Source organism: Gigantopelta aegis, chromosome 15 (genome assembly GCF_016097555.1).
Source record: "Gigantopelta aegis isolate Gae_Host chromosome 15, Gae_host_genome, whole genome shotgun sequence".
NCBI lineage: Eukaryota > Metazoa > Mollusca > Gastropoda > Neomphalida > Peltospiridae > Gigantopelta > Gigantopelta aegis.
This window is the reverse complement of record NC_054713.1, coordinates 22913027-22938383: the sequence shown is the minus strand read 5'-3', so window position 1 is coordinate 22938383 and position 25357 is coordinate 22913027. Positions and strand designations below refer to the sequence as shown.

The following is a 25357-nucleotide window of genomic DNA, read 5'->3' as shown; positions in this document are numbered from 1 at the left end:
AACTACCAGTTCATCCTCGACGTCGACCAACACCCCGACCATCAGCGCAGGTAACACATCAACTAACAGCCCAGCGAGTCCCACATCACAGGGAAACATACCATCTACATCTGGCTCGTCATCAGAGTCAGTATCAAGGTCTGTACTGGTCTCGTCAGAGTCAATATCAACTTTTATCACAGAGAGGACAAACCCGCCACAAGACTCACCTGGTAATATTAACATTCCTCAAAACAAATGGCCAACGAAGCAAGCAAACGTAACAATAAAGACATTACAAAACCTAGCAATAAAGACTGCATTATAAATGTATCAAAAGAGATAAAACAAAGTAGATATAAAACCATAAAGAAACAAATAGACAGTGAAAAGGATATACAATATCATACTAATAAACCATTGTTATTAGTTCTGTTTTGATCGTATCATTTATAGGCTACAGGCCAGCCGGGCAAACCAAACAACATTGATAAAACTATGTACATTGTAACTATACAAACCTACAAAAAAAAGAAAAAGACAAAGTAAAGTAGTACCGTCAACGATAATCGTGGAATAATCAATTTACATTCGTCTTGGTGATATATTTATGAATGGATTTACTTCTATATATTTGGTATGCTGAATTAAGCTATTACCGTAAGACACATTATTTAAAATACAGTACTTATGAAGAGTACAGAATGTATATGTGTACAGGGTACACTCATTTATTATATTTGTATTCTGATATATATATATAGACTATCAGGTTACTACGTTTTGATATCGTGGTTATTTGGCGAGGTTTAGATAACGGTGTAACAGGGGAGCTAGAGCGAGCCTTTTACACCGTTATCGAACCGAGCCAATAACCACGATATCAAAACGTAGTAACGTGATATTTGGTTTTATCATGCAACCCTTTTCAAGTTATATTTTTGTAATATGTTTCAGTCAAAAACGGTATAGAAACGATTAGTGTTATCGTGTAGAAACTACTATCAGAAGTCGGACAACAGCAACCATCTTACGAATGGCATAGCCAGCCCAAACGTTATGTTTCCAAATTTTAAATAAAATACCTTTATTATATATCAAAGTCTATTGTGTCACAACATTACAATGTTTGTACCTTTTTCTGTGAAAATAAACTCAAGTTTATGTGTAACCTGGAGAAGATCTACATCACTGGTTGCTAGTGACTGTGACGTCAGACGCTGTTCCAATGTGAACAGTATTTGCAGGAAGCTTCTTGCTTTTTTGTTTCAAAATGTTTAATTAAAACTGCTGGCTAGTTCCGAATGGGAGCGATTAATGGAGAATTAACAATAAGAGGTAATTTGATGTTACAGGAAGTATAAATGTTATATTTATTTATGCAGTTCAACAATTATTGTTGTATATGGATGTTTGAAAAATGAGAAAACGATCTACCTGAAAATTGAGCAATCATTCGTCATGCGCACAACTCATTTCCTAGTGACATGGTTCCTTTCGAATTATCAGGTAGGGGTTATCAGGTCAGTAGGAAACATGGTTGCATGATAAGTTTATTTATTAAATTAAATTAAATTAAATTAAATCCAGTTCAGTTCAGTTCAGTTCAGTTAAATTAAATTAAATTAAATTAAATTAAATTAATTAATGAATTCCTTTATTTAAGATTATTGTTATTGTTAGATTATTATTATTATTATTATTATTATTATTATTTGCATAACCTCTCTATATATGTATGCATTCGTTTCATAATTGTCGTTAAATAAAACATTTCCTTCCTTAGTTTCATAATTAACCATATTACCGACTTGATAATGACTAAGCGTGTTCCTTTTGTAGTTGCAGCTGCAGTAGGTGGTGTCACTGGTGCAGTTCTTATAGTCGCTGTAGTGGCTGTTGTGATTATCATTTGTATAAGGTAACTAACAATCGCTCCTAGATTGCAGACTGAATTTTCGTATTAAATATTTTTTTATATAAATACTATTTATGCATAGAACTTGAGTGTCAATGATTGGCAGGAGTTTGCAGAATACAGAGAAGAAAGTAAACAAGCTACTTTATTTAGCCCTACTACACCCACCTCGAAATTCAGTTTATCACTGTGTCGTACGCATCCCATAACGCTCATATGAACATAACTAGACTTTCCGTGCGTCTACTACATGGCTGTATATTTCCCTACCTTACTAACAAGGAACCAACGACGCCTTTTCACCAGAGGCTGGTTTGGTTTTTATGGTGATTTTGTGTTTGTTTGTTTGTTTTTGTTGTTTGTTTGTTGTTGTTTGTTTTGTGTGTTTTTTTGGTGGGGGTTTTTTTTTTGGGGGGGGGGGGGGGGGGCACTAACAAACGTGAATATATGAGGAGACCGGACTGATGAATCGTCGGAACAAAATTTTAGGAGAATTTGTTTATATCTTTTAACAAAGGTAACTGATTTTAAATATATCTTTTAAATATGTTTTGATTGCTATAAACATAAAGCATTAAGAATTAACATATTAATACCAGTTGTTCGCTAAAGCTTCGGGAGATCGATTGGTTCCCTGGTTGTCTAGCAGGTAATCGAAAAAAGTTATCTCTACGAGCCATACTACTCCATACTGCCTTACGTCTAAGAATGCTTTAATCGTGATGATGATACTAATGATGGTGATGATGTGATGGTAACATTTGAGTATTTACTATTATTATTATTTGCAGGGTAAAACGAACACCAGACAAGCAAAACACCGATGACGATGGAGATTATGTCAACAGGGACTCTAACCCTAATAACGATGTCGTCAATGTTAACCCTTTTAACAGTAACAATGTTAACCCTTATACTGATGGCAACCCTTACGAACATCTACAACACAACACTGTACAGTATGTTAATACGCCGTCGAGTGTTGATGAAGACCACGTGTACCTCCACGTCACTGAACCAACACAGACGTCAGATCACGTTTAGTACAATACTGTGAAAAACGACTGAATCAAACATTTATGATACACGGCAGTAGATACTGAAGAAAGGAAAATAAATTTATTAAAGCAGATACTATTTGTCTTTATTATTTACACTGAGTTGAGAACCAGTTTAGTGATGACTTGGGTGCTTAGTTATCAAAGATGAACTCATTGGTAGTTTTTTTTCCCATTCCAAAGCTTTAGTCCAAAATGTTATATCAATAGTAGACTCAGGTATAAATAAGTATAAAGGTATTTTTTTCTGCTATTTCATGCTAGGGTTGGAATTGTATTATCTACACCTCACAACGGAGAATAATTATTCTTCTTGCAAATGTAATTACTGTAACAAAACATTAATTTAGTAAGCTACGGTTTGTTTATTCAAGAACATTTATAAACACTTCACCTACAAACTCATTTAATCATTACCGGCAAAATATAGTCCACGAAATGCAACGACATAAAGCTATGCAGTTAACCGGGACATTATTGAAAGGGGGTGCTATCGGGTTTCTTCCTGTAGTGTGTTAGTGATTAATATGTGAAAATATCTTTATCAAGGAACTCGAACATGATCGATGTAAAGGTATTTAACACCAAACCTGGCACCATTTCTCTTTAGGCAGCCAGTGCGGTTAGGGAGCGTGATAACAAAAGACGTGGTATCTACTCTCTTACCGTCAGTGGGATGGTGCATATAACGACGCATCCCATTGCTGCTAATCGAAAAGAGTAGCCCATGAGAGTTGCGAGAAAACCCACTGTCGCCACTTTGGGCTCTCTCCGATTATCTGCGTGGTCTTTCACCATACGGCCGACTTGAACCATTATGGATCCTGTAAAGTAAACCTACCCATTGGAGCACTCACTCAGGGTTTGGAGCGTATCGTTAAATAAAACATGTCCTTCCTTCCTGACGGTTAGAGAAGCGTGTTAACGGTCCAAATATTCGTCTAGCTCTCTTACCATCAGAGTATTTGGACTATAGACTTCAGTGTTGAAATTCATAATGTACCCCATTATCCAGCTTTGACACAAAATCTTTCAACTCACACATTTTCTTGATAATCAAGTTTGCGTACCATAAGACTTTGAATACACGCGTAAGCAAGATATTAATTTTGTTAGATAGAATACTTCCTGTTTTGGACTCCTTACAATTTATTTGTATAGACGTCAGCATGTATCATTGCGGGTGTACACACTGCTACTCAAGCGTAGGCCTAACTCTATGCAAGTCACAATACCAGTATACTTAGTGTCTTGTAACTACCGGGTCGTACATAGCCAAGCCACTGTGATGTCTGACACGTTAGTGAGATTTGTCTAAAAACTGTTACTAACAGCTGACTCATAAGAAAGTTAGAAAATAATATAATCTGGAACAGTGGTTGGATCCTGGGCCGTAGCTAGCGGAGGTGGGTGGGTGGATTGGGTGGGGGTGGGTGCAAGGGGGAAGTCCCCTAAAAAAAAAAATCTGATAAAAATAATAGAAACTTAAAGAAAATCCTCTTCTTAACCGTTTGAGGAGTCTTAAAGTATACTCGTTCGTTCCAAGAATTCATGTGCAAAATGTGAGTTCCTGAGTAATGGTACATGACTCAGTAGACAATACCGACTTTCCGTTGAAGGGACATTCCTGAGTTTGCTGCATTGTAAGATGTTTCCGACTAATAAAATAGTTCTACGATTAGAGTTACATATTAAATATAGTTTCTTGTTTAGAATATTAGTGTCTGTATATTCAATGTGTTTCTGGTCGTCCTAATATTTGTAAGAAGCTCAAAGTGGATTTGTTTTGTAGGAAATAAAATGAAATTTAACCTAGTACAAATATTAGAACGATCAGAAACACGTTTAATATACACCCACTAATATTTTGTGCAGAAAAACATATTTGGTATGTAATTGCAATCGTTAAAAAGTCTCTGTTAATCGATAGCATCTTTAAAATTGCAACAAACTCAGGAATGTCCCTTTAAAATGAAAAACAAACATATTTACTTTTTTAATATAGAATATAATGAGAAACAATTGCTTAAAATATATATATTTTTTTTAATTCGGCATATTTGGCATCAATTCCATATTTTACTGAAAATTCCAGAACATTGATCATCATGTAAGGATATGCATACATTCATACAGCTTGGGCCTTTGGAGTAATTCAAAGAGACACTATACAACAAAATCTTACCCAGGACACCAGTCAGCCCAAGCGAGAGAATGTGTCAAACAACACGATAGAAAATCGCAACAAAAGTCCACGTTCACTATGCATCTGCAGCATTTCTTTGTAACTCGATTAAATTGTTTTGTAGAATTCTGGTTCATTTAATTATTCACGTGTTATTTATCCATTTTCGATGACTAACTATATTTTACGGTATTTACTCACTATATTTTACGGTATTTACTCACTATATTTTACGGTGTTGACCAACTATCAGACCGGGGCGGGACGTAACCCGGCCAGTAGTAAAGCGCCCGCTCAATGTGCGGTCGGTTTGGGATCGATCCTCGTCGGTGGGCCTATTTTGGGCTATTTCTCGTTCTAGTCAATGCACCATGAATGGTATATCAAAGGTCGTGCTATGTGTCTGTGGGACGGTGGATATAAAAGATCCCTTGCTACTAATGGGAAAATGTAGCAGGTTTTTTCTTTAAGACTATATGTAAAAATTTCCAAATGTTTGACATCCGATAGCCGATGATTAAAAAATCAATGTGCTATTGTGGTGTCGTTAAACAAAACAAATTTGAACTTTAACTATATGACTCCATTCCGCAAAAAGTTGATACAAATAATAAAATAATAAAATCCTTTGTAAAGATCGCTGTTTGAACTTGAAACACATTCACCTAGCCTCAGAGAGAATATATGACAATAACCCATTATATTTTAGAAACATTATTTGTACTAATGTACTACTATGCAAAGTGACACGGTCTGGGAAAATGGCCCATATATATTCACACATATACTTATAAATGTTATAAAACAATTTAGAATGTATGCAAACAATTTTAGTCATATTAAGACAATTTCTACAAACATAGAATATTATCAGCTACATGAACTGTCGGAGTAAAACAAAAGATCGCCTTGTAAATGGGGAGGAGCTGGCCCCTCCACCTTCAATTACAAATGTGTATGCAGGCCTAATGTTATTAGCGAAATAAAATACTCTCTTATATCGCTATTACTTGTAGATAACATACATGAGCTCAAGCAGTGCTGCATTTATCAGCATTTGTAATGAAGCATTTTATTTGTAGAATACAGGAATTTCCATTTCAGGGGAACATGCCTCCGAACCCTACTAGAAAATCGGGTATTTTGTGCCGTCGATCTCAATCAGTCAGCCCCCGCCCACAGATGCTCACTTTCTTTCGCCATGTCCGCATATGCCTGACAATAGCTATACTTTATTATATGCCAGCATGATTTGGCTCCTCCCCTGCACAAATTGCTGAAGACATCCTTGAGAATATATATGAATTGTTTCAGGTGCCTTTTCAGGGCCCGCCCCCTAAACATTGCGACAGTTATATTTTTAATGTATTTATTTTTATTTTTTACATTGGAGAATCCAAAGGATCCCTTCGGCTATATGTCATTTCCCCCGCCAATGGATTTTCTGGATTCCCCACTGACATACAGGTTTTTCTCGCTATTCATAGATAGTATATATATATCTACATATATGATCTGAGGGTAGTGCACGGAGGACTGTATCTTAGCTCAGACAATGCTGTTTTACATAATTGTAATCCACTTTGAAGGAAATAAAAGGAATCTGTGGCACATCACTATTACTTTTCTATTCCCCACTATATCGCAAACCGCTGGTATATATCATATCACCCTTCACCTTTGTTCCTGCCAAGCGTAACGATTTCAAAAGTGACTTTGTTAATGTATTCTACAGTTTGACTAATTTTAAACCAAACTGAACCTGCCTAGCAGGTCTTCATTCTTGTACGCTGAACACACAGGATACAGTACCCGACATTTTACGTTAGAATATACTTCCTAGTTCAGCTTTAAGAACTGGGTATACCAACTTGTTTGCAGTTCGTCAGTCTACACGTGTAAAATTATTGAGAAGACGTCAACTGTGATTGACAGTTAGTTGATATAAACGACGATAACATCATTTTCTATGATTAATTATGGAGTCCTATACGATTTGGCAGATACTTGTGTTTACCAGCATTCTAACTCATTCATGTCAAGGTTCGTGTATTTATTATATCTATTCTAAATTTGTGTTTATGTAAATACGAATGAAAAGAATATAAAATTATATCAGAGAGAGAGAGAGAGAGAGAGAGAGAGAGAGAGAGAGAGGTTTTGTGTTTTTCTTTTTGGTCTGTTTTTTTTTTTTTTGTTAGAGAGAGAGAGTGGTGGGGTTTGGGTGGATTGGATTTTGAGGAGAGAGGGATAGAGCAGACAGACAGACAGAAAGGGTAAAATAGAATTCTGCCTGATGTGTATATTGATCCTACGAAGTTTGTTTTGTTTAACAACACTACTGGAGCACATTAAGTAATTAATCATCGGCTACTGGATGTCAAACATTTTATAATTCTGACACGTAGTCATCAGAGGAAACCCGTTATATTTTTCTTAAGGCAGCATGGGATATTTTATATGCACTTTCCCACAGACAGGAAAGCACACACCACGGCTTCGATCAGTTGTGGTGCACTGGTTGGAATGAGAAAAAACCCCAGTCAGTTGAATGGATCCACCGAGGTGGTTCGATCCAGCGACGCAAGCACCTCAAGCGAGCACTGAGCTAAATCCTACCCCCTTGATCCTATGGCTCGAGCACCTCAGGCGAGCGCCCTTTTCAATAAGCTAGATCCCGCCTTCCTATATCATCATGGTGTCGTGATATTTTATGTTATAACATAACATGTATATACGAGGGGTGACAAAAAAGGAGTTGACCATCTTCATGCCCTTAGTATGTTATCATTTGCATTTACCACAGTCTGACACCCAATAGTCGATGTAGTTTTCGTGCTAGGGTGTCGTTAAACATGTATTCTATTCTATTCTATTCTATTCTATTCTATTATTATATTACCTAGTTAGGCTGAAAATTATATTCTTCTGATTATCCCTCGAATATACAGTAAACTTTCTCTATTTCAAACTTCATTTTCTCGAACACGTCGCTATCTCGAAGCAAGAAGTGGGTATCGATTTTTTCTCTATATTAACGTAAGCGTGTGTGTACATGTTTATTTCAAATTTTGACATAAATAGATACACATTATCTCAAAATACTTTTGTCAACTCAAATCACAAATATACTATACTCTTCAAAAAAAGAAACGCAAAAGGGTACAAATGGGTTATAACTCCGATTTTATGTTTCCTACCGGTTCATGCTTTGTGAATATAAGGTCATTGCATGTCCCAAACACATTCCCACGGTTACATTCGATAAAACGCAGCTACTGTACAATAAAATTCCAAAATGTGAATATTCGCAAAAACACAGCCACGTGCAAACCATGTCACCACTGCACGTGCGTTGTCTGCACGTGCAACATGAACACCGACAGTATAAAAGTGCAGGGTGTTCGCTTGCCTGGCCTCTGTATCTGGCCGACAGTTGACAATCCAGGACATGCCACGTCTCAGTGAACCGCAGAGAAACCATGCCATCGGCCGACTAGACGCAGGCGAATCCAGAACGGCCGTTGCCAGGGCATTCCATGTGTCCCCAAGCACCATCTCCAGACTGTGGGACCGTTACCAGCAACATGGATCAACACGTGACCTCCCTAGATCCGGTCGACCACGGGTCACTACCCCCGGGCAGGACCGCTACATCCGGGTACGCCACCTTCGGGAACGATTGACTACTGCCACCTCCACAGCCGCAGCAATACCAGGTTGCGCAGGATATCCGACCAGACCGTGCGGAACCGCCTACGTGAGGTAGGAATTCGTGCCAGACGTCCAGTTCGAGGTGTCATCTTAACACCACAACACCGTCGACTCCGACTGCAGTGGTGCCAGATTCATCGACAATGGCCTCAACTGCGATGGAGACAGGTGTGGTTTCAGTGACGAGTCCCGATTTCTGCTCCGACGTCATGATGGAAGATGTCGCGTGTATAGGCGTCGTGGTGAACGTTATGCGGCAAACTGCTTGCAGGAAGTGGACAGATTCGGCGGGGGTAGTGTCATGGTGTGGTCAGCCATCTCACACACTGGCAGAACTGACCTGGTCCACGTGCAGGGCAACCTGAATGCACAGGGCTACATTGACCAGATCCTCCGGCCACACATCGTTCCAGTTATGGCCAACGCCAACGCAGTGTTCCAACATGACAACGCCAGGCCTCACACAGCACGTCTCACAACGGCTTTCCTACAGAACAACAACATTAATGTCCTTCCTTGGCCATCGATATCACCGGATTTGAACCCAATTGAGCATCTATGGGACGACAGCGACAACCACAGCCCCAGACCCTGCCCGAGCTGGCAGCAGCCTTGCAGGCCGAGTGGGCCACCATCCCCCGGGACGTCATCCGTACTCTGGTTGCTTCAATGGGCAGGCGGTGCCAGGCAGTTGTCAACACACGCGGAGGCCACACCCGGTATTGACTCCAGATGACCTTGACCTTGGTGGTGTGTCCAATCCTGCAACATTTGGTAATTATCGGACTCACCATTCAATAATTAAATCAATTCTCCAAATGTTACGACAATGTGGTTTTGCGTTTCTTCTTTTGAAGAGTATATATACGTTGTATATGTTGAAAAGTGATTTTAAAATCCCATACAATTACTTCGAAAAACACAAGAGAACCTGTTTGTTTTCTTTTCTTTAAAACAATTATTTCATTTTTGGCCATTAGACCAATGTAAAAAAACAGACGCCTAAATTTGAATAAATATTAGTGAAGTTCAAGCAGGGAGTTGTAGCTGTTCATTGAAAGAAACCAGGTCGTTGCCGTGGGGTGAGACTACTCGCGATCAGAACTCGTCGTATTTTTTCATCTCTTTGTGAACACATTATTTTATAGGTTAGACGTGGCCGAGGATGCCCAGAATAAGAGCTGAGAGAGAGAGAGAGAGAGAGAGAGAGAGAGAGAGAGAGAGAGAGAGAGAGAGAGAGAGAGAGAGAGAGAGAGAGAGAGAGAGAGAGAGAGAGAGAAGGATGGTGGAAGAAGAGACAGGAATTACTCTGCCGCCACACAGTCTTTTAAAAAGGAAGCCACGGGTCTTTAATATGTACTTCCCAATAGACAATATATTAGCCTTTGAACAGGATAATAATTGCCGGGCTGCCTTTATAAACTAGCTTTTAATATACTGACGTCATAAAGCAAACCATGCAGGCGCGGCGCTAGGGCGAGGGCGCACAGGTGCCCATGCCCCCATCTCCGAGCTTTGAAGTTCCCCCGTAAAATCCATTGTTTAGCAACTGAAAACAGTATAACCTTGTTCGTGTACTTTTGACTAAGTACTGTAGGTTACCTTTTTAAGTGTTACACTCCCTCCCGAGAAGATATCCTATACTCCCCGCCCCCGATATGAATGTCCTGATCTCCCATTTATTTCGCCAGTATATGACTAACCCACAAGTCTGTTCAGCTGGAACGTCGAGATTACCGTACAGTTTTGCACGAGTTAACAGACTGCGAACAGGGTGTTAGATTAATATGTGTATTGAGGGTGTATACTACCAAATCAAATCCCATAGACGACAATAGTAACATATGTGGCTAAAACTCCTACCTTCAACGTATCAACCGACATAAACGCCACGGATATAAATACTACCACCCCTTACACTTAAAGTGAATCAGAAAAAAATGGGGGTCAAGCTGCTCGTTTCTGAGATAACGGGTAGCGTCTATGACTACCCTAGTTTCGCACAAAATTCGAGTACTTTTTTTCACAGGTACCCCATACATGTTTCAAGCACAAGGCTACTTGACACATTGGTACTAGATGAAATAAAATTGCACTTTTTTTTTTTACCCAGATGAAACTATTATTTTTTTACAATCAACACACTCACATTTATAACCAATCACAGGACTTGTGGTGTTCACTTCTCTATCAAAAGTTGGGTGCACCTCGAACTTTGACCCAGCCGGAAGTTATTTGGTTTAGTACTACCTATACTGATAACATACATTTTTCAAAAAGTGTCCAGCTATGTGTCTTTATGACAACCAGGATCTGGTGTATTCTGACATAAACTGACAACCTCACTGAAACTGTTGTTTCTACAGTGGAACCTAATATAATGTACACCTAAAAAAGCATATATATTGCATATAGTTTTGTACAAATGCAATATGTCATATTAAACAACAAAATGTTTTAAAATAAAACTCCTGAAGATATTTACTTTCAGTTGGATGTGTGTACTCAGGTATATATGTAGAGACAACAAAGATAGTCAGAGTACCTCTACCCTTTAAAGAATTCTATTAAAACACATGCACTTGATTGACCCCTAGATTATGAAGACCTTAACAGGCATATCAAAGAAATATCAGTATTAAAAAAATACACTGTCTGAGGAAGGAAACACAAACATGACTGTACCTGTATGAAGTAATGACTTAATGTCCTGAACATTAGTGTTGGGAGGAAATCCTGTATGCTGGGTGTGGGTGTCTTCAAGTTACCAGGTGTGGGAAATTCAAATCCATCGACCATGCTGATTTTCATAACGAACCATCAAAACTATTGGCAGCCACCAATATTCCTGACTATATTTTATTTATAGCCTACTGTAGTTGGAGGTTTTAATAGTTGTGATATCTGGAATAATCATGCAGCTTTAACACATTTATTTTTGATTAATTACTGAAAAAAAACTATTTTTAAATGACAAAATTACCCGAACATCTATTTTCTTGCATTATTTTCTAATCCGGATGAATACAATATGTACATTAGATGTATTCCTACAATCTGTAATCCAGCATTTTATTTAGCTAGTAACATTAGGTAATACAGCTTTAACAATAAAATAAATTATCAACTTAATCCAAGGCAGATAATCAAATCTGAAAAAATTGGTTCTGAATCTAGTATAAACTCAAAATGCTTTTCATGAGAGCTAACTAAGTGATTATTAAGAAAAAAAAATGATCGGGAGATCTAAGGATATGTTTAACAACCTTATTGTTATGTACAAATAAGAACAGAAGGCACAATAGTGACAACAAATTTAATTATGTTTTTGGTAAAGTTTTTCTTCAAATTTACTTAAAAGTTTGCATAAAACTACAAATTTGTCTAAAATATAACTTAGCACCCTATAAATATGTCAAAATGACAATAAAAATCAACTTCTTTACAAATTTGAGTTTTCAGAATTTCATACATAAAAAATTAACAATGTTAATGGAAACTAAAGACATTAACCCACTATTGGCACATGCTATTTTTAATATAAAAATAAATTGCTATTAAAATCTTAGTTCAGGTTGCCTATATATAATACCATATTTAAGAGCAGTTGTATATGGCAAGTCAAATACCATGTAAAAAGAAATTATTGAAATCTTTACAGTATGAATTATAGGCCAAAACCAACTTTTCTTCAGTGCTAACTTTGATTCAAACTCCATTCAGAGCCATGTACAGAGATTATTGTCAAGGTCAAGGTCATTGTGAACTTGCATGATCGAGTGATGGCTAATTAATCAACCAGTATAGTTTAATTAAATAAAATGACAAAATCATAATATTTTTTATTATGCACTGAATATGTGCTATAGGGTGTATACTACCAAATCAAATCCCATAGACGACAATAGTAACATATGTGGCTAAAACTCCTACCTTCAACGTATCAACCGACATAAACGCCACGGATATAAATACTACCACCCCTTACACTTAAAGTGAATCAGAAAAAAATGGGGGTCAAGCTGCTCGTTTCTGAGATAACGGGTAGCGTCTATGACTACCCTAGTTTCGCACAAAATTCGAGTACTTTTTTTTACAGGTACCCCATACATGTTTCAAGCACAAGGCTACTTGACACATTGGTACTAGATGAAATAAAATGGCACTTTTTTTTTACCCAGATGAAACTATTATTTTTTACAATCAACACACTCACATTTATAACCAATCACAGGACTTGTGGTGTTCACTTCTCTATCAAAAGTTGGGTGCACCTCGAACTTTGACCCAGCCGGAAGTTATTTGGTTTAGTACTACCTATAATATCACCGTGGGTTATGTCATAAGGAACGGCTGTTGCGTGTCGTTTTGTAATAAAGTGTCGTAATAAAAAATAAAAAAAAAAATTAAAAAAAATTAAATTTAATTCTAATCTACTCTAACTTAATCTTGGGGCCGAAATATGTACCACCAGACCAAATTTGGCATATTTTTTCATTAGTTTGTCGATCCACAGACTTGGAAAATTACCCATATTGTTGTAAGTGCGTTAAGGGTGTTTTGGGAGCAATAGCGCTAAAGTGTCGTTTTGTAATAAACTATATTTTCCATATGTTATGTTACTTATTAACATCTCAAAATCGCTGTCAATGCTCAAAAGGACATGGAAAATAAATTCCCATTCCAACTTTTATCAGTTCTAACAAACAAACGGAATTATTTCAGTTTATTACAAAACGACACAAGAGTACATTTTTGTAGTGCCCTAAATTGTAATAAATTACCTGAATTGCAATACCTGCCTTGAATTGTAACAAAAACTGCCCTGAATTGTAATACTGACTTGAATTGTAATGAAAACTGCCCTGAATTGTAATAAACTAAGTGACTTGAATTGTAACAAAGAATTGTTGATTCATTCTTCAATGCATGCACATATACATACATACATACATACATACATACATACATACATACACACACACACATACATACATACACACACATACATAAATACATACATACATACACACTGTTTCAAACACGTAAGCGGGATGGACCATGTGTTGAGGCCCATTTTGTAATAAACGACCCATTTTGTAATATGTACCCATTTTGTAATAAAAAACGACCCATTTTGTAATATGTACCCATTTTGTAATAAAAAAAGACCCATTTTGTAATATGTACCCATTTTGTAATAAAAAACGACCCATTTTGTAATATGTACCCATTTTGTAATAAAAAAAGACCCATTCTGTAATAAACGTAGGTACCCATTTTGTAATAAAATCGGACCCATTTTGTAATAATAAATAAGTACCCATTTTGTAATAAAAAAAATGCCCATTCTGTAATAAAGGCTTACAACGTCAGATTACAACATAGGTATAGGCCTTTGTTTAATATATACAAAGTGAAATAATATTAAACTTTGTGTTTAGATTTATTTCGATGGTCGATGGTTCGCCAATTTCTAACGCTAATCCCCTAAATATACATTATTTTCTTGTTCCAACCAGTGCTATTCGGTTGGGGTATGAAGAATCAAGTATGTTCTACAGCTGTGTATCAAAAATAGTAGCTTGTGTGGGTAGTCTGTATCATAATTATTGGAACAGCAACAGCTGATTAAAATACTTTGTGATGTTAAAGAAGCATACATTAAAGATTTAATTAATATTGATAAGTATATTAGTTTGGCATAAAAATTATAAGTTAAGGCACTCTCTTGTCTAAAAGCATACTAGTTGTCACTTTTCTTTAATACTGTTTGTGAATGTAATACTTTTATGCATGTAGGTAACATTTAGTTTATATATTTCCTTGTATTATTACCTAACATGAAAACCAAAAGCGTGTAATTGATGAATATAATAATTGAATTCTCTTGTGCGTTTATACATACTGTGTATATATGCTGTGCTGATAAGCTTACAGCTTAAAGCAATAAAATAATTGAATTGAAACACATATACATTTAAAACAGGAGATGATTATTTTGTCGTGCATTGATTATACTCTCCGTATGGATGAAAATTTGGATCCTATGTAAGCTGCACATTTTTCTACCCCAGCCCTTGAATTCTCCTTAATTTGCATCAGTTTACTTTTAACTAAATGTTGTTTATTCGTACTATAGATTACACATCAATTTTCTTTTTTCAGATCCTTTGATAAAGTAGCCGCTAAAGCGGCAAGTTGAAAACATAATATTTTGATGTTCCTTTCTGAACATGTTGATTGAAGGACGGTTTCTTTTGAAAACGCGAGCACACCAGGATGAAAGACAAAAATATTGAAACCTAATTTCTTTGTACTTGATTATTTCTTTTCATTTGTTTTAGGATTCGTCGTCATTGTAAACATGTTAACTTGGTTGGAGTCGGGGGGGGGGGGGGGGGGTGGGGGGGTTGGGTTGGGGGGTAGGGGTGGGGGTGGGGGAGGGGTAGCGGTTGACATCAAACGCGTTTTGTTTTTCAAGACTGGGTGTAGTTCAGATGACAGAAGCAATCAAACAGAGAAGAGGTGTTTCAGGATTGTCTAAGGTAAAGTTTTTTTTTTCTACAAACATTTATTTATTTACTTACTCCCTCCCTCCCTCCCTCCCTCCCTCCCTCCCGCATTCACTTATTTATTTATTTATTTTATGTCTTTATTTATTTCAAATTATACTATTTTCATGCATTTTAGTTCTAAGTCTTTTAAAAAAATATATTTAATTTCGCAGATAACATTAAATTAATCTATGCAATGAGCTGGCAGCATAGCCCAGTGGTATACTGTAGTGCCCGCCTGATGCGTGGTATGTCTAGGATCGATCCCCATCAGCTAGCCACTGGGGGTTTTCTCGATGTAACCATACGTGCGACGCCGATATAACCGTATTTAAAATGTGTTGAGTGCGTCGTTAATTTTTTTTTTTAAATAAATAAATACTATGCAATGATCACACGCTATCGATGGATCTGCGATTTCGATGGATCAACCCATCGCTAAAAAGACCATGGTATGTACGACACTGCCTTTGGGATGGTGCATATAAAAGATCCCTTGCTGTTAATAGAAAAGAGCAACCCATGAAGTGGCGGCAGCGTGTTTCCTATCTAATTATACCAAACAATTACACGACGGATCTATTGAATGCGCAGCGCGATCGATCGATAGTGCGTGACAAATATAGTTCGGTAATGTAAAAAAATCAATAAAATAATAATAATAAAGATGGTATATGGTTGTTAGGTAGCTGGATAGAAATGTCTAAGTTATAATATTACGGATGTAGAGACTGGCGGACTGACAGATGCATTTGCATAAGTATATGTATAAACGAATATGTATGTACATGCCAGGGCTGTACCCTCCGGGGGGCAGGGTGGGGGCACTTGCCCCCCTCCTTCCCCCCCCCCCCCCCGATATTCTCAGATTATTATTTTTTTGTTGCAGAAAATAGCATACACTCTCGATGTTTAATTCGGACTAGTCACAAATATGTTTATAAAAAAGTACTGCCCCCCCATAGGATTTTGATCAGGGTACGGCCCTGTATGCGTGTACGGGTATATGTTTATATGTCAGGCGCCATATAGTCGAACCTGCTTTCATCGCCTCCACTATAAGGCAGGCACCTGTGTTTGACGGCCGCAGAATAGTATCAGTAAGATGACCGTAAGAGTTAAAATGACAAATTCAACACATATCAGCAAGTGGATACATTTTTAAATTACGCCTACCGTCTTGTCTTATGTCGATAATATATTCACACTGGACTGACCATCAAATGTGATAAGCACGGGAGGTATTTATTCCTAACAGAACTGGAGATGAAACATGTCAACTCTTGAATTATGAAATATTTCAATGATTTTTTTTTTTTTAAATCATTTTCTAAAGCTTCACCTAAGATTTGCAAGCAAGTTGCTTACTGGACAGACTAGATGTTAATTGGAAAGCGGAGAAGATATGTTAAATATTATGTTTTCCGATAATATTCGGACTTGCGTATGATGGACACTGGTCAGTGGATGAGATCGCTCGATCTTAAGTGTCGCCGCCGTCATAGACAAGTTCGACTGTACTTCCACGCACACACATATATACATATGCACACACATACACACGCACGCAAACACACGTACGCATGCGTCTCGCTCTTGTCTGTCTTTACATACACAGGCACGTATTTATAGGGTTTTAAACAAACTCCCATATCGTATCAAGTTTATGTCCCGAGTGAAATAATTTTCATTTATCACGAGCTTTAGCGAGTAACAATGAATATTATTTCTCTAGGGACACAGACATGATTCGAAATGGAAAGGAGTTCAATATCCTATTTATTACCCACTAATAAAATTTTAGACAAGGAAATCATTATTAGAGCGGCGTCCATGTTTAATTCCAATGCCGTCACTGGTGGGACATAACACTTCTAGCGGCACGTAACACTTTGATATGTACCAAGATATTTGGAACCGTTTGGGTAATAAAATAATGTTTCACATGTACATGTATTTATTCATTTAATAAACGTTATCACTATAAAATGTACAAACATGCTGAGCTTGTTTCGCTATTCATGGGCCGGTTTGTCGTCGACAGCTCAAATGTACAAGGTTTAAACTTTCGCTCACACAAACTCAAACCTAGATCATAATAAACCATCGATCATTGTAGATCCTATTTCACGTGCGAAATAATTAATCCCCCCCCCCCCCCCTTAAACGTGGCTGTTCCATCGTGCGTACATTTCAGGCACCCCTTTATTGTTTCTTGTTTCTGTCAGTTATGGTAACGCGTTTAACATATTATTACAGCGTGTACGAACGGAAAATACGTTAATTGCTTTAATTAATGAACATCGGGATATAGTAGATGATTTTTACAAACCCAGATAGGAGAAACAACCAGGAGAAAGAAAGTGTCGACCGGCCTCGATAGCGCAGTGGGTAAGCTGTCGGACTACAGACCGGTAGGTACTGGGTTCACACCCCGGTACCGGCTCCCACCCAGAGTCGTAAGAACCTTCTCCTATTTGTCGTACGGGTGTTTAATATAATGTTTATTATTATAAAGACGTCTACTACAGTAACAATTAAAGTGACAATTGTTATATTTTGGACAAATCTTCTAAACAGCAGTGTCTTTAAATTATCTCTCTTGTTGTTAAGATTAGCAGCTTATAATTGTAATACAAATGCAATAGAAATCTCATGGTTATGATTTTAAAGAGTGTTTTAAATGAATGTGATTTGAATAGATTGTGGTCAAAATACTATTAAACGCTTATTATTTGATCAGTTTAAAAAAAAATAATGATAAAGGTAACTATCCTAAAGGAACTAATTGTAACATGTTTAAACAGGAAGTTTTACTCGAAAATTATTGACTAACATGGCCATCAATATTTGCCAGTGCCCAACTGCCAATTGAAACAGGCAGATAGCATAATATTGAGAGTCACAATAGAATATGGCATTTATGAAATGCAGGTGGTAATGGGTTTTTTTTCTATTTTTAAATTTCCATCTTTATCTTATGAGAGAAAATTATATATACATATACAAAACGCCCTAATTCACTTTGTTTATTCTTTATTCTTTACAAGCATGGCCGGATTAAGTAGTTGCAGGGCCCGTAACAAAACGGTAGTGTATAACACATACGCCACCCCGACCCCCACCCCCACATAGTGACACAATAATTGCAACCACTGGGTCCAATAACCGTAAGGTACCCTTGAAAACAATATTCATGACTCGATTCACAGCCCCCCCACCCCCGCCCCCCGAAAACGCGGGGCCCGTAGCAATTGCTCCATCAGCTACGTTAATCCGGCAGTGCCTGCAAGGAAAACATCTTTACTAGTTAAACTATACAACTATTTATAAAAGTGTTATGGATAGTCAGCCCCCTATCCCCCCCTCTCTTCCTCGGGGAAGAGGTAAATACAGGTTAAATAAGCATATTTTGTCAAGTTAAAAATACAGAAACTATATTATGAATTTATTGTGAATGTCTCTTCTCTAAACTGCGTTCACTGCAGTTTTTTAAATAATAAAACACTTGTAAATTCATGTCAAGTTTTAAATATGTAATTGTACATCCTTTCTTTTAAAAGAGGTCTCACGCTCTCCATACACGTACATGTTATGAATTACCACTTAAATGTTTTTTAAAAATCACTATTTCATATTGTTTCTGCATAGATAGCTTCAAAACATTCTTGGTATAAATATATATATATATTTTACAAATGATAATCTTCGTAGATTTAAATAAATATAGGCTACATTCTGTAATAACCTGCCCTAAAAACATGTGGTAGGTTAAGGATATGGCGAGTTTGTTGCAGAATTTCAACATCGTTAATATCTGGTTGGTCATATTTCCATGGATAAAACTCTTAAACCTCCGATTTGAAGGTTTAACTTGGTTTAAGACGATTTTGATCCGAGATTCACCAAAGAGAAATGAAATTTTCACTTTCAAGAGCCGAGTTTGAACTGAGTTTAAACCGAGAATCATGGTGTAACCGCTGACGAGAAATCGGCCCTAGGTGAACGTTTTAAGGAATACATTTTGTTCTCACTTGTTAATAACATATTTGATTCAGTATTGTATTAACATACATAACGTGATGATGTACTATTTTAAATCCAAATTGATGATTACATTTTAAATATGTATATGCATATCTGTTTTAATATTCTTACAGATCTGTGGTAACGATAAGAACACCACTGGTGCATTTCATATTGCTTTCATACCTTGCTACTGTATCCTGTATCGGAAAGAAACAGTGTATGATATCATCATCCGTTTGCTCAAAGGAGATTTCAATGTGCCTGTGCAGAAGAGGACAAAAGAAGAACGGTCTGCGTTGGTCCAGTTTTGGTACCGGCCTCGGTGGCGTTGTGGCAGGCCATCGGTCTACAGGCTGGTAGGTACTGGGTTCGGATCCCAGTCGAGGCATGGGATTTTTAATCCAGATACCGACTCCAAACCCTGAGTGAGTGCTCCGCAAGGCTCAATGGGTAGGTGTAAACCACTTGCACCGACCAGTGATCCATAACTGGTTCAACAAAGGCCATGGTTTGTGCTATCCTGCCTGTGGGAAGCGCAAATAAAAGATCCCTTGCTGCCTGTCGTAAAGAAGAGTAGCCTATGTGGCGACAGCGGGTTTCCTCTAAAAACAGTGTCAGAATGACCATATGTTTGACGTCCAATAGCCGATGATAAGATTAAAAATCAATGTGCTCTAGTGGCGTCGTTAAATAAAACAAACTTTACTTTGGTCCAGTTTTGGAGATACAAAGGCCAATTACTTTTGTATGAAGACGGGAAGACGCTTCTCTTGGATGGGAAACAAGTTTGTCGAGAAGACTACATGGCCAGAATTGTAGACAGGGGCTTAAAATCTAGTAAAGGATCTGGATCAAGAAAACTTAATCTTCGTTTAAGGTCAAAATACATAGGTGTCAGTAGAAAAAGAATTCAAGGAATTCTTGACAGATCACATCGCTATCGTCAAATGAAGGCGAAGTTCACAAATATGACAATATTCCGGCCTATTTCAGCAAAGAAAGTTCATGATCGTAACCAAATTGATTTGATAGACATGTCAAAGTGGACTGTGCAGTATAAAGGAGTTACATATAGATATATACTCACAATAATTGATATATTCAGTCGCTTTGTTTGGCTTAGACCGTTAGATAAGAAAAGTTCTGCTCGTGTAGCTCAAGAACTTATTAGTATATACACAGAGCATGGTGTGCCAGCGATCTTTCAGCATGACAGAGGAACCGAATTCTCTGGAGCTGTCAAAAAGCTCATGGAGAAACTTCAGGTTAAGGTAGTCCGAAGCTCGAGTTACCACCCTCAAAGTCAGGGAAAGGTTGAACGATGCCATCTGCGCAGCAAGCTTCAATATGATTTAATTTATTTTAAAAAGAAAGGCATTAACTGGGTAAAGCAATTGCCTATATATGCTGCAGCTTTGAATGAAGATCCTAAAGAAGAACTGTTTTGGAGAAGCCCAGTTGAAATATATTATGGAAGAAAAAGCAATCGAGTTCTCAATCCACTCGATGTCAGTCCCGATGAAATCTGTTCACAAGTTATACCCTGCAATATAAGTGACATTGTGCCATCAATTAAAGACATAGCATCATTCGATAGACGTCGAAATTTTCTCCAAAAACGTGCCAAGAAAGCCTGCATGTCTCTTATGGTACAACGTGGAGCGAAAAAACATCCAACATCTATCTACAAAGTGAATGAAATAGTTCTTGTCAGATACACCAACACAGGTCATAAGGTCCCAAAGCGCTATCATATCATCAAAGGGCGAATTTTAAAGAGACATCTACAACTCAATAGGTATAAACTAAGGCTGAAGCCACCAGGGTGTAATGATTTTATCACAAAATGGTTTTCGGTTAGTGATATCACCAGTACAACCAGGGAAAAAGAGATATCTCGTAAAATATCACCCGAACACTTAAACAACAAACTCAAATCGGTAGCTCATAAACAAAAATATTACTTAGAGTACACCCACAATGACCGGCGAAACGATTTTGAATCTGAAGGGCTAACTGTTAAGTTTGATCTATTACCAGACGGAAATTCTCAATTTGAAGCTCTTGCAGATCAACTTCTTCAGATTGGTGTGTATCGCTCGGGAGAAACATTGCGCAGAGAAATTGTTAAAGATTTAAGAAATCACCCCGTTACGCTTGACTTATCCCCACTTGAAGATTATGTGCCAGATAATGATATTGAAACGTATCTGACTAATATGGAGACTAGTGATACTTTTGGTGATCAACCCACCCTGCAGCGAGCTGCGCAATTGTTCTTTGTGAACATTTTAATATTTTCTAGTCTCGGACCTCATGCAACAACCTTACTATCTCCCTCAACTCATTTTAATCCAGCATTGCCAACACTCGTTCTTGGTCATATTGCTGAAGGTCACGGGGAACATTACGTCAGTTTAAGTAATTCAGCCGAAATAGTTCATGAAACTATACATCGTTTACAGTCTGACGATGATTCTATATTAGATGATGATCACGAGTATCCTTCTCTTGTAACACATTCCACACCAGTAACTGACGGTGATACGGAATGTCTAATTAGCAACACCGGTATAATTAATGCATCTAACAAAGGGGAGTGCGGTGACGGACAGGCTTTACCAAACGAGATTTTAAAGGAAATCATTAGATGGTGTATGTATGATTACTGTCACATGCTCGGAACGTTTAATAGGGTATCCACTGGGCTTAGAAAACTGACAGAATCTTTCTTACCAGAAATACATATGAACGACTGCGTTTATGTGGCGCACTTGAAAAAGTTATAAGTGTTCAGAAATTAATTAGAATTGCGGGTAAAAACAGTGGGCTTGGCCTGAGAATACGACAGTTATTCTCACAAAACCGCAGATGGTACAGTGCCTGGTTGGTTGTTTCCGCGTTATATTTTGGGAAATTTATCACAAACGATATATTTTGGAAATTATCGAATTTCTTACATTTTTAAATTCAATATACTGGTGGTTACGATCACTAATCATTATTCTATCTCGGCAGTCCTCTAACGACATCCTGCTTCTGCATAATAATAATGTTAGAATAAGTTGTATTGGGAAAAGAAAATTATAAATTTTACGCAACCAAACGGACGCTCTCTCTGTCTCTGTCTCTCGCTGTCTCTGTCTCTGTCTCTCTGTCTGTCTGTCTGTCTCTCTCTCTCTCTCTCTCTCCCCGCCTCTCCCTCCCTCCCTCCTCCTCTCTCTCTCTGTGTTTGTGTGTCTGTTGTTTTGTCTATCCGTGTGTGTGTCTGTGAATATATATTTTTGAAAACAGGTTTCTTTCCCCATGAAAAGTTTCATTATTCAAGGAGAACTTTTCTTTGTTAGAAACGATGACAGTTTGGTTTTCTTTTCGCAACACAGGTCTGTCTGTTTCTCTCTCTCCCTCACTGTTTCTCTGTATGTCTCATTCTATCTGTATTTCTGTCTATATTGCTTTCTCTGCATATATGTCTGCCTGCCTGCCTGTGTCTGTCTGTCAGTCAGTCAGTCAGTCTCTCTCTCTCTCTCTCTCTCTCTCTCTCTCTCTCTCTCTCTCTCTCTCTCTCTCTCTCTCTCTCTCTCTCTCTCTCAGTGTGTGTGTATGTCTGTGTGTCCATCTTTGTATTTATCTCTGTGTGTCTCTGTGAATATATAGTTTTGATAACGTTTTTTTTTCATGAAAATGTTCATTATTCAAGGAGAACTTTCCTTTGTTAGAAACGATGACAGTTTGGCTAACAACTTTCAGTTCTTTTTGCAATACAGGTCTGTCTGTCTGTTTCTCTCTCTCCCTCACTGTTTCTCTGTATCTCTCATTATATCTGTATCTCTGTCTCTGTTTCTCTCTGCTTATCTGTCTGTTTTTCTCTCTGCTTTTCTGTCTGTCTGTCTGTCTGTCAGTCTGTCTGTCTGTCTCTCTCTCTATGTGTCTGTGTGTCCATCTTTGTATTTATCTGTGTGTATCTCTGTGAATATATAGTTTTGAAAACAAGGGGTTTTTTTTCCTTGAAAAGGTTCATTATTCAAGGAGACTTTCAGTTCTTTTCAAAACATACGTTTATTTTTCAGTGAATTCATACATTTATAATAATAATTTGTGTTGACTTCAGGAGGAAGTACCTGTACATGCTTATAATTTATGTAAAAAAATAAACCGGTTTTGATACACAATGTTCCTTATCGAAATATTATTAGCACATTTATGAATTAACTTAAATAGTTCCTATTGTCATGCATAAGGGATAGTTCATGTTCAGTTACTACGATTTAACATTTCCTGACACTTCTAGTGTCTCACATGGTATATTTTTAATCTATGGGATCGTTCAATTAGTTGTGCAGCAATTTATTCAAATACATCAAATCTTATTCAAAATTCTGTAATATTATTACACTGTATATATTTAAAATGTTCATATTAATGGGATTATTAGCAAATGTACATAGAAGTTTAGAAAGAAATATATATATATACCTAATATTGCCGGCAACCATACGAAAAGAAGAATAAGAATAAGAAAGGCAAGTGTGGGTAGTTATATATATATATATATATATATATATATATATATATATATATATGCATTCAAGACCGCATATGAGCACATAGTCAGGCGGCAAACTAAGGTACAGTGTAAGCGGTAAATCGGTTAATGGACACTACCTGTACACACTAATTGTAGAATTAACTTCCACATCCATCGGCTGAATGATCACATGTGTTTTATGTGTATTGTTCACTTTCTCGTGGTGGGTGGGGGATGGGGTAGGGCGGCTGGGGGGTGCGGGGAGGGAGTGTCAGTGGGAAATCACTTTTGACGGATACTAGTTTAAGTGTATTTCAGCTTAAGTAGTTGTCGATTAAACCCACTGTTTTTAATCAGCTGTTACGGCTTTTACAACACATTCATGTAGGTTACTTTCTCTTACACATATCTACACTTAGATTATAATGTAACAGTCGTGGCGTAATGGGGGGGGGGGGGGGGGGGGGGGGGGGGGCTGGTTGAAACGGCAAAAAGCCCAATTGATGTGTTCACCGAGGAGGTTCTATCCTGTTGCCCAAGTCCCCCAGGCGAACGTTCAACCGATTAAGCTAGATCCCGCCCCGATCATGATAGATAATACCACACGATGGGTTACGAAAAACAGCAAGGATATTTTATATGCACTTTTCCATAGTCAGGATAGTACATACCAGGGCTTTTAGTATACCAGTTTTAGGGTACTGGCTGGAACAGACAAAAACCCAAATTTGTGTGTCCACAGAAGTTCGATCCTGCGACACAAGCACCTCAAGCGAGCGGTCTGGAGTTATGGATGAACGGAAAAACTGAATAGGTTCACTTACAGAATCAACCTTAAGACATATTCGTACCCCTGACGAACTCCCAACCACTGAAAAAGTTTAAAATTATTTCAATTTGTATATATTTAACATCTATGTCGTATTCTGACGTTTTAAGCCTTTATTACAGAATGGGCATTTTGTTTATTACAAAATGGGTACCTATTTTTTATTACAAACTGGGTCCGATTTTATTACTACGTTTATTACAGAATGGGTCGTTTTTTATTACAAAATGGGTACATATTACAAAATTGGTCGTTTATTACAAAATGGGCCTCAACAACCGTGTATATTGTAGGCCCCTTGCATGTGGTTGAGTTAAAGAGCATCTTTTTTATGGATGCCTCAATAGCTCAGAGCGCATTGTGGTTAGTCGTGCAATTTGCGGGCGATTCGGTGCCACAGGTTCGAGTCCCAGCAACGGCATAGGACAATTTGTGAAGGCAGAAAGGAGTTAATTATTGCCTACGCCAGTGCTTTAATATCTATGTATGTAACAGTCAACCTCGACATACATGCAATATATATATATATATATATATATATATATATATATATATATATA

The 25357-nt window shown here is 37.5% G+C and overlaps 2 protein-coding genes across 2 annotated transcripts in view; both read left to right on the top strand.

Annotated features, from left to right (window-relative positions):
• Window positions 1-230: 230 nt before the first annotated feature.
• On the top strand, window positions 231-3029 carry LOC121390507. Its single transcript, XM_041522338.1, has 3 exons — window positions 231-1488; window positions 1822-1900; window positions 2689-3029. The coding sequence occupies exons 1-3, from the start codon at window positions 1467-1469 to the stop codon at window positions 2939-2941; spliced, it is 354 nt and encodes a 117-aa protein (XP_041378272.1). The 5' UTR covers window positions 231-1466; the 3' UTR covers window positions 2942-3029.
• A 3901-nt stretch (window positions 3030-6930) lies between these two features.
• The window catches only part of LOC121390160 (serine-rich adhesin for platelets-like), a 39325-nt gene continuing 20898 nt past the window's right edge, over window positions 6931-25357 (top strand). The window contains exon 1 of the mRNA XM_041521907.1: window positions 6931-7183. Within this exon, the coding sequence (XP_041377841.1) occupies window positions 7120-7183 (64 nt within the window). The 5' untranslated portion in view covers window positions 6931-7119. The remainder of the gene's footprint in view (window positions 7184-25357) is intronic.